This window comes from Alligator sinensis, unplaced genomic scaffold, assembly GCF_000455745.1.
Source record: "Alligator sinensis unplaced genomic scaffold, ASM45574v1 scaffold530_1, whole genome shotgun sequence".
Lineage (NCBI taxonomy): Eukaryota > Metazoa > Chordata > Crocodylia > Alligatoridae > Alligator > Alligator sinensis.
In genome coordinates, this window is record NW_005842673.1 from 513,150 (window position 1) to 524,286 (window position 11,137).

General features: G+C 35.1%; 1 protein-coding gene across 1 annotated transcript in view; it reads right to left on the reverse strand.

The window, feature by feature from the left end:
- The window catches only part of GABRA1 (gamma-aminobutyric acid type A receptor alpha1 subunit), a 54,382-nt gene extending 46,408 nt beyond the window's left edge, over positions 1-7,974 (reverse strand). Inside the window, exons 1-2 of the mRNA XM_006033877.1 lie at positions 7,901-7,974; positions 4,028-4,140 (exon numbers count right to left, since the gene is read on the reverse strand). Of these exons, the coding sequence (XP_006033939.1) occupies positions 4,028-4,140; positions 7,901-7,974 (187 nt within the window). The remainder of the gene's footprint in view (positions 1-4,027; positions 4,141-7,900) is intronic.
- Between the last annotated feature and the right edge of the window lie 3,163 nt (positions 7,975-11,137).

The window sequence follows — 11,137 nt, forward strand, 5'->3', positions numbered from 1 at the left end:
TACCCATAACAACTTCTAAGGATGGAGATTCCCAAACGTCCTGGGTATCCTGTTCTAAAGTGAGGTAGTGTGAGAGAGAAAGTTTTTCCTAATATCTAATCTAAATTTCCCTTGCTGCAAACTTGAAACCATTGCTCCTTGTTTTGTCATCTGCCACCACTGAGAACAGTGTAGCTCCATCCTCTTTGGAGCCACCCTTCAGGTGGTTTAAGGCTGCTATTAAATCCTCCCTCAGTCTTCTCTTTTCCAGGCTAAATAATCCCGGTTTCCTCAGCCTCTCCTTGTAAGTCATGTTCTCCAGGATTCTAAACATTGTCATTGCCTTCTGCTGGACTCTCTCCAATTTGTCCACATCCTTTCTGTAGTTGGAGCCCAAAACTGGACACAGTACTCCAGATGCAGCCTCACCAGTGTTGAATAAAGGAAAATTATCTCTTCCCTCAATCAGCTGGAAACACTCCTACTAATGAAGCCCAATATACTGTTAACCTTCTTTGCAGCAAGGGCATACTGTTGGCTCATATTCAGCTTATTGTCCACTTAGTTTACCAATTATTTCATTTATTCTATTTTTTAACACTCTTACTGATGGGACCTCAGCTACTTCCCTTGGCAAATGATTCTATTACCTAACTGCTTGTTTGTTTTTTCCCCTAGCGTCTAACTTGATTTTTCACCTCTTCAGCTTCAATGCATTCCTCTTCCCTGTTTATAGGACTCCTCCTCCTCACTTCCAGTAAATTGTTGCCCTCCTCCCCATCCCTCCATACAACCACTAGGCTGATTTTAAACATTTAAAGATTATTTCATGTTCAGTTTTCCAGACGCAAATAACTGTCAATATAATTTTATGTCCACATTAATGAATGGACTCTACAGACATTATTCACTCTAGACAATTGCCTATGTTGTTGTGCCCACATATAAAGGAGGCAACCATCTAAATAACTTTATTTGTACCACAAATTATTTACAGCAGGTGCAAAGCTGCAGTATAAAGGGGAGAACTGATTTTTAAAATCAGGTACAGTCTATCCAGAAAACTATCTTTTCTTGTTTTGCTGGAGGTTTTTTTCCCCCTTTTAAGATGTGCATATTAAGTTATTCTCATCTGTCATGGGCCGTCTCCTCCAATGTTTTGAATTTATGCTAACAGATTAATCTTTTTTAAAAGTTGAGATGTTCAAGCTGTAGACTCAACTTTACAGATGGTCCTTCTGAGCTTATCTAAACAACAAATTATAATTTTTGTATTTTATGTTAAACCATCTATTTAGCTATTCCATTAAGACAGCTCCTCTAAAGAAGATCTAATAAAAAAGTATCTAAGATATGATGGGACTTAATAAACACCTAGGAATGATACCATAGATCCTGTAAAATCTGTATGTTATGCAAAATACAGTAACCCTTATACTGGTATCATTTTATTTCTCACCTTTTTGCCATGGTTCCTTAATTAATAGTTTCAGGTATCTGTGCTTAAGGCCCTCCAGGAGATTGAAACTGGGCATCTGAGGAATTCCCTCCTCCATTGTAACACTTACAATCTACTCTTGACCGAAAGCAGGATGCTTGTGAGGGCAAGATACAAAAATTACAGAGTGGGCGGCTCTAGATTAACTCTATAAGTGATAAAAATGATTGTAAATTTAATCCATTTAAAAACTCAATAGAAAACTCATTTTCTTGGGTTGCCCTTTCCACACTAATTTCTGTAAACACTCAGAGAAGAAGAATTGAATATAAACAAACAAAAGACCTATAAATTAATTGAGCCATTTCTGCTAAACACTGGAAAGAAGAGAGCAAGAGCAAGCATTATTTCTAGTTTTCATATATTTGGAAAGACTTCAGTGAGGGCGTTAAGACCTAGACTTAAAGCCAAGTACTGAAATATCCATCTATTTAACACAGCACTTTCCCTGGGAAAAAGCAAAATATGAGATACGTGTATCATATAGTGTTTATGGGGGGAGTCCATGAAAAAAGTGACATGCTGGATGATGGTGAGTTCTGCTGTGGCACTGATTTAAAATCAGCTCGATATAGTCATGAAGAAACGTCATCAATACTATCATCTCAAAACTGTATGGTAGATGATGCAAACTGAATTTGTAGTTTTAGAACTGATTCTTCACATCATAAAAATGCTAATAAATGAATATCTTTGTTGACACTTGGTTAGAGAGCCCAAATTCTTGTTCTGAAGGAAATGAATGGTGAGTCTTCATTGACTACGTTGGAAGGAAGATGATTTGTACTGACATGAAGACCACACCCCTTTTCCACTCCATACAACATCACAAAGAGCTATACTAGAGAGAAACAAAATTTATCACTGAATATCCAACTGTATTTAATATCGTGGTTCATATATCTTCTTCAATATTTGTAATCTCAGAGAACATTTCCCAATCCACTTTCCTCACTAGAAAAAGTGTTTATATAAAAAATTCAAAATAATGCCTAAAATGGACTCTGATTCATTTTAATTTCAGGGTTACTATTTACTACCAATGCCTTTACTACCTGTTGATAACAAATCATCACATTAGGGTCTCATATTTTTTAATAAATCATCATTTGTGCAAAATGTCAAATGAGAAATAGGCACCAGTACTTGAACATTTCTGATTGATGTATGTTGGCTTGTACAACTTGATTGTTAATTTATTTATTGCCTTTTACATTATAGTCACCTAGTATACTAGTTGCCTTAAATCTAAAATTGTATTAATTAAGGTAAAGGAACAGGAATTTACATGAATGCAGATACAATATCAGAACATCTAGTGGACAAAGGGATTGCTTGTTTTTATTGCATATTATCTTCAAAATTACATTCATAATCCATAATATAGAAAAACCCATTGTTTTCTATGATTCCTAAAATAAGAAAATGATTTATAAATTGAGGTTTATATTAACATCAAGGAAATCAGTAAAATTAAACCACATATGTTTTTGCCCAGTATTTAAAGATTATTTCAAAACAGAAGAATTAACACACCCTATTAAAATGCACATATATTTTATAACTTATTTTTTATGCCTAGGAAATGATATATCAATTATTTTATAATTGATTGATCTCAAAAGGGAGGGCTTCTGATTAAAATGTATTGAAAGCTAATATATGAGGGAAAACAATTTCAATTATATAGCTGTGGGGGGGTTGTTTGGTTCTTAGAAAGTAGGATGGAAAACAAACTGTGGTTTCTCAAAGGAGAATAAATTGCAGTTGTTCAAAATCATTGCAAAGCAGAGGATTCTAGCTGTACGTCTATCAGCTTCATCATTATAGATGACCAAGTGCTGGATCAGTGCAATATAGTGGAGCAAGACAAAACATTGTTTCCTATTCTCATTCTAAATAAGGAGACATTACGTCCTGCTAAAGATGCAGGCATGGTTTTAACTTTGAGAAAGGATAACAGTTTAACAATCTTGCTTTAGACTTGTGTCATTGAATAGAGAGATTTATAGGCCTTTGTGAAATGGAGAGATTGTTAAGCTAAACCCTGATATCCTTAACTAACCCAAATCCTGTTAACCTTACTGGAACATTTACCTGTCTAAAAAATGGAAGATTCTGGTCTTCGGCATGAATCCTCTTATGAGCAAAATCCACAAGAATGTTTTGTGTATTCTTTAGTAGCTAAGACCTTTGAAGATCTACAGCTCACTGAAAACAGTCAAATCTAGGACCATGATTTTTATCCTTCATTGAGAACCCTCAGTAAATTAAGAAAATTTTCCACTGAACTGCAAATTACAGATTTTGCCAGTAATGTATGGCATGTGTATATATATATATATATATATATATATGTGTGTGTGTGTGTGTGTGTGTGTGAGAGAGAGAGAGAGAAAGGTATGGATGGATGTTTTACTAGCATGTCTAGCATATCAAAAGGATTATATAAATCTATAAAACAAAAGAAATCAGGATTGGATGTAAAGTAATGTTTTTAGGCCTAAGGCTTTCTATTAGAGTAAAATTTAAAGTTACAATATAACACACCTCCCAATCCTGGTCTCAGGCGGTTATCATAGCCATCTAGCAGACGGTCCAGTATTCTGGTAAATATGGTAGTGTTGTCTTTAATTTCATCTTGTAATGAAGTTTGTCCATAGCTGAAATCAGTTAACATAAAACATTAATCCATGAGTAACCCTACGAAATAATAATTAAAAAATCTGCTTAATCTTGCCTATCCTGATTTAGGGAAACAAAATCTCTTGTATAAAACCCAATTGTAGTGCATTATGTGCTTCTTATTCTCAAGCATTTTCTTTTTAAAATATACATTTTTAATAAATGAAAAGTAAGCAGAACCTCAGTCCTTTATTGCTTACCTCACTATTCATTGATTGTCCTAACATTTCAATGTATGTTTACACTAAAATTTGTATTTTTCAGGAAATGATAATGTACTTTAATTTAAAACATATAACTGCCTGTGATCCAAAGAAGCGCAACCTAAATTAAGACTAAGTGGATTTAAAACTCAGAAAGTATATGGTAGAATAATGAGAAAATATAAAAGGTACACAGACAAATTTTTCTGAACCCCTGTATGATCCTAATGACATATTTATGGAGTTATGTCACCTATCAGAGCCAGAGCATAGCATTTCCCACTAATTTAAATGAATGATTAGTATTAACACATATATCTCTTATGTAGGTTTATTTTGGCTTTCTTTTATTTCTGTTTTTCCAATAGGAGATTCATATAGCTGATGTTTAAAAACGTAATCAAGACATGTTGATATAGAAATCTTCCACCTTTCTACCCACTACTCCTAATACAACAGGCCTAATGCACCCAAAAGTCCCACTGAAGACAGTGGAAAGTTTCCATAAATTAGGATAGCAGAATCAAACTTTTTGGCTTGCTTATTATGATCCCACTTACACTTGTGTAAAACAGGAGTAGTATTGTAGGTGTGATGATTGAGGAAATAAATAGAAGGAAAATCATTTTAATTAATGAAGTTATGGTAATGTAAGAAAGGCATAAATGTGATCAGAATAAACCTCTTTCCTAACCACCTGAAATCCTTGCCAAATACAGATTATAGCATGTTTCTTTTAATCATTTACTATAGCTGTCTCGGTGATGATAAATCCTGATATACTTACTCTCTCCATTAAACTCCCAATAAAAATGCCTGCCATTACCAGTATTGAACCCAAATTGTTTTTCAATACAAAATGTTGACACCAAATACTATTGCTGTTTGCTACTGAATCAGGTAACCAATGTGGTGCAGAGAAACTTTCTGTAGAATGAGATCTTGTTGAAAAGTTACCCTCATGGCCAACATGTTTCCTGTATGGACATTACTGAAGAAGAACAATGATCTGCCAACACCATTTGTTCTAACCAGCCAAGAAATTAATGTGTCAAGTGATTATTTTCTATTAACAGTATTATCTCCCTAAAGTCTTATCAATTTAAAAATAGCAGGGGGATACTGCTGGGGAATCCATCTACGTGACCTATTATGTGGAACAGAAAAAAAAAAACCATTGGTATGTTGTTTTCCAATATAATTTTAAATAATTATACCATGTGTTTAAACAACTATCAGTTTACTTCACAGTTTTCACCAACTTTTTTCACTAAGAAGCATTATTTAGGGCACAGTTTTTAATACAGTGGTAGGAATGTATAATGAAAATATAAAAAGTTCTATACATAATGAGTAGAATAACATAACAAATACACTTTTCAATAAAAAAATTATGAATATCTCTAATAATGTGTCATGTTTTCTTTCAACTATCAAAAACAAACATCTCCAGTTTGAGAATTTGCTTTTGAATCTGGCAGTAATATTTTAAGTAAAAGATGGAAATATTTTTTCCTTCATTTTATATGTTACTTTTAGCCTAATTAGCCAATTATGTTGGGTGTATCACCATATTTTTTCTTAATGCATAGTACATTTGAAAATATATTTTCAGGTGCATTACATTCAGCTGTAACCTGGACTCTTCTCTAAATTAAATTCTATATAGAGACTTTTGTCAGTAAACAAACTGCTGTGCATGCACTTCTCAAGGATTGCAGAAGGTCATCAAGATTAACATGGAAGTGGGGTACAAGAACACTTTGCTAAGTCTGGTGAGAAATAAATGAGTCTACAATAGGCAGAGGAGGGGAAAGAGTAGTAGACTTCTGCCAAAGTAGTCTGAGAGGATACAAGAAAATATAATTATGCCATTAATTGTATTTTGGCACATGGAATTTTCAGCACCTTTACCTCTTCTTCCCTTATTTTTTCCAAATGTGAAAAATAGTCTTAATCAAGTGACATTCCCATATAACATAGACAGTGTGTACAAGGGCACGTATACAATATGTTATAAATCCAAAGTAACAATGACCTTTTCCACTGCAATTTATCTGAATCCGAGAAACCAGTTTTAGTAAAATAGCCCTAATGTTGATCTTTTCTTTCTGTGAAGAGAAGCCTGTAGCTCTTCTGCATCTCAGTAATTTAATTAGAAAATCATAGTTGCCATGAGGAACTAATCAAAGTCTAAAATTAAAGAAAAATAAAGCTGATCTGGATAAAATGGCTCCATGAACTCATATGTTTTATGTAAAATTCATACATTTTGAAGAAAAAATGTCAAAGTTACTGTACAGGATTGTAGTTTCATACTAAACCACTGTATAATAAAACACTGTACACTAACTCCATCTACAGGTCATTATATTAGTGACACTTGATATCATTTTTCAAGAGCAGTCAAATGCATTTTAATTCTCATTTCAGAACACACACAATACCTGTGCAGTGAAACATATTCTGCATAATACTTTAGATGCATAGCATAAAACTAATTATCTAATGAAGAGTTTACATTTTCCATTTTGGACAGAATTTTAAATAAGTTTGTTGAGCAGGAGTGGGGCCTCTATTTTCCCATCTTATTTCTGCAACACACATTAAGATGTGTACAACCTTCAAATTTCTATTTTTTAGATGAAACACCCATGAAAAATAGACCTTTTAGGACCGCGAAAAAGATACCGCAACATTATTTATATTAATCGTCAGATAGGATTAGCTAGGATTCTAGTATTTTTAAATGTAAATCATTATATTTTTTATTTCCCCATACCCCTTATGTAAATTTGGATCGTACATTTTCTTTTCAGAATACTTTAGATGTTGTAATTCCATAGTCATGAATTATCTCAACATTAGTGCTCTATATATAGTCTAGTATACAAACAACATGGACTTTCAAACCCAATGATCTTTTTAGGGAATTGATCCTACGGCCTCAAACTCAGTCTTTACCAAAAAGAGGCTGGTTTCATAAGTAAGGGGTACTTTTATGAGTAAGCTATTGCAGGACCAGGCAGAAGGCTTTTAAAAATATTAATAATAATAACAAAAAACAGGTTAGGGCCTAATCTTTTCTCAGTCTAGAAGCAGATGAAAGTTTTACCTCTAATTACACTGAAATCAGGAGTAGTGCATAATACTTAAATAAAATGTCTTAATAACGCTTTTCTTCCTTTTGTGAATTAAAATCACAGGTGAAATACAAAATAAAGTCTCATCTTCTTTGTTTGGGAATATAAATGATAATATTTTATAGGTATTCAAATGATAGTTGAACTTCAATAGGCTTCAAATAACTTCTGATGAAGATTTCTTTAGTAATATTTGAATAAAGGTGTTATGCATGGAATTTGTACCATTATTTCCATCTTCCCTTTTTGAGACTTAGCTGATATTTGAGTAGAAAGTAACATCCCGCATGCTCTTAGTAGTAGTGCAATCTATGTGAAATATGTTTCTTATGCTGTTGAAACAGACTTAAAAGTTCCATTTTTATTATTATTTTTAAAAATATTTCCCCCACCTTCTTCCAGTCAGTGCATTCAAAAGGAGGCCCCAGGCCCAAAGATAGTCACAAAGTGCCACAATTCTCTTCATGATGGGCTCTGAAAGCTGGAAAGGAAAATAATGATAAACATCCCTTTTGCTAAGACAGTTGTTATGGAAAATACAACAGGAGACAAGTAACTTTAGTTGAATAATTGGATATCAGCTAATGACCTTACAGTGCTAAGGCACATCATTCAGAATTGGGTAAATCATTACATTTAAAAAAACCCTATTAATTTTCCTTCTAATATTCTATTTCTGGACATAGAAATATTTGTGGTTTACTATGTTGCAATTGATGTTTAAGTTTATTCCTATTACTCTTGAACTTCTTTAAAAAAAGAGGTATATTACTGAATAAAACTTCTAAGTTCCAAACTAAGTTGAAAAGATTATTGTTCAGTGTCTTTCTGAGTTGAAAATATAGATTTTTTTCCATGGCATCTCCAAAATCAAATATAATTGCTTAATAATAGCTTTTTACTGACTTAAATGCAAATATGCCATTTGGAATGGCTCAGTAGATGATGCCACTGACTGTAACAGTGTTTCCTTGTCTATAAGTATTTTCCTTTGGTATTATGGTAGCAACTTTCTTCAAAAGATGTTACTATTTCATTTGTTATGCTTATTGAAACATCATTGTTTCAGAAGCAGTGTAATGTTTTGAATCTCATTCTGGAAGCTATTACTAAATATGCACGCTAATACTTTTGTCAGGCTAAAGGACACACTTTATAATCAAACCATGTGCTGACTGCCTACACCCCATATTTTAAATCTCTAGCTAGTCCCCCTAGCTGCTACTAGGAAATGTTTCACATAAACAGTCTCTCCCTCTGCTCCCCTCCCCCCCCCCATACCTTCTGTACCCCTTCCTCTTAACTTAATGCAAACATGCATTTCATTAAGTGAAAGGTAAGATTACCTTCCCCATTTATCATTCCACTGATGCTAAAAACAAACTTAGCTAGTATTTATGGAATCAATTATCAATATTCAGTAGACTGCCTAGCTGGTGCTGCAAGTCTCTCTCTCTTTCTCTTTCTCTCTCTGTATGTATATATATATATATAGATATATAGATATAATATATCTATGTACACACACAACACACACACACATAACATACTGCGTGTGTGTGTTGGAATCCATTCAGTTGCTACCCTTCATTAAATTAAAGGAAAGGAAAAAAAGAATCTGAAACCCAACACTTAAAATGAGTAATGAATTGGAATAGTTTAAGACATCTATGAAAATAAAGTACTGTACATTTCCATGTTGTGGTACCTTTAAATAATTCTACCCCAATTCACTGCACACTCTCAGGGACAATTTAAATCAATAAAGCATCATTACAAAGTGGCATGTAAGCAATGAAGTATAATTAATGTGTTTATAGTAAAATGATCTGGAGATAAACATTCAGTACATTTGAGCTAATCTAGCTGGATGTGAAGCAGACGAGCTGAACGAGTTGAATCAGAAAAGCAATGATTAGAGATCGTCAGGGTAAGAGACTGCATCTTAAGTTGCACTGTTATCATTCCCCCTTTAAAGATTGAGAGAAAACATCTGTAGCCTCAAAGCCACCATCTATTATTACTATTAACTTTTGGTTTTGCAAAAAGGGGCTTCAGTGTAACAAAGAAGCAGATCCTTATTCACTGTCTGCCTTGAGCTGATTGATTCCCCCTTAAAGAAAACCATAAGGAAGCTATAATTGCTAGAAAAGTAAAGTTTCTTGCAACCTGAAAAAAGCAGTTCGACAATACCAGCCCTCCCAACCCAGCCCCCAGCCCTCCCCACGCCGGAGACATTATTTTAAATAGTCTAGAGTTTTCCTATTCAAAATGGGAGAGACCCACACATCTGTGATCATTTCAGTAGCGCCCATTGCAAAAGATGCATTCCGATCCCCTTTTTTTTTCCCGTGCTGAGAGCTTTGCCTTATTCCGAGCAGTAGCTTGACTTGCTTTCCTTGCTGCCTTTTAACTTTGTATTTTCCCCCCGTCACTAAGAAGTCCACCCCGTTCCCTAAAATAGATATTTTTCTAAGGGACCCTTTAAAATCAATGTCTACAAAATTGCCAATCGATCCTTGCGCATCGTTAACCTGGGGAGGGACACACACACACACACACACACACAAATAAAGGATTTAGATGTACCTGCTAAGGGGGGGGGGAGGGGGGGGGAACGGTCGTCCCTATACCTCTGTGTTATTCCAGAAAAACCTGGCCGATCAACGGTCTGTTAGCAGTAAATAAGCAGCTCTTACCGAGAACCCCTCTGGGCACAGGTTCGCAGAATCGCTGAAGAAGTCTGCCAGAGAAAATCGCCCAAGAAATCAAGGCTGCTTGAAGGTAAGGAGCCCTTGGAGTGGCTGAGGCTGTGCTTCCTTTCTCGGCTCTGCCTCTCAGTCATTCGGTCCCTGCCATCATGGACTCTGCCGGTGCTTCGGTCTTGGAGATTTAACACCCAAATTTCTTTTCCCAATATTCAGACCGCAGCTATACAACAAAAGCTTTCTCTTTACCAAGACAGTAGTAATACGTCCCAGGGTAAACCGGATGTGAAATAGGCTGTGACTTCATGCCAGAGAGATTTTATTTTAGAAAGGAAGGTGGTACCAAGCTCTCATCTAGAGACCAATCCGCCCATTTTTTATATGCAGCACAATTTAACTTCCAGTGCTCTCGCCCTAATCCCTTTCTCTCTGGCTGCAGACTCAAATCCTTCTACAATCTGCAGCATTATTATGATTTGGGGGGGAGGGTGTACGTTTTGGGGGGGTGGGAGCTTACACTCGGAATCTTTTGACACCTGCAGTTTACAAAACAGGCTATTTTAAGGCTCGTGCATTCAAAATACAACCCATCTGCGTTAGCAATCGACCTTTGATCAAATATTTAATCGCTGCATAAATATGAATGAAAGCAAGCTAGGAGACACAGGCGATGCAGCGCGGGGTGTGTGTGTGTGTGTGTGTGTGTGTGTGCGTGCGCATATATATATATATATATATATATTGTGTGATTGCAGACAGACACAGATGGTAGCCATGGATATAGGTATGTAGAGAGCTACACCGCGATGCATAGTGATGGCAATTAAACTCAAGGAATATGCATTTTGGATGAAGTCTGTAGGCAATCCGTTCATAACCCTGTGGCTTTTTTTCGTGGGTAGGTGACCTGTTTGTCTATAA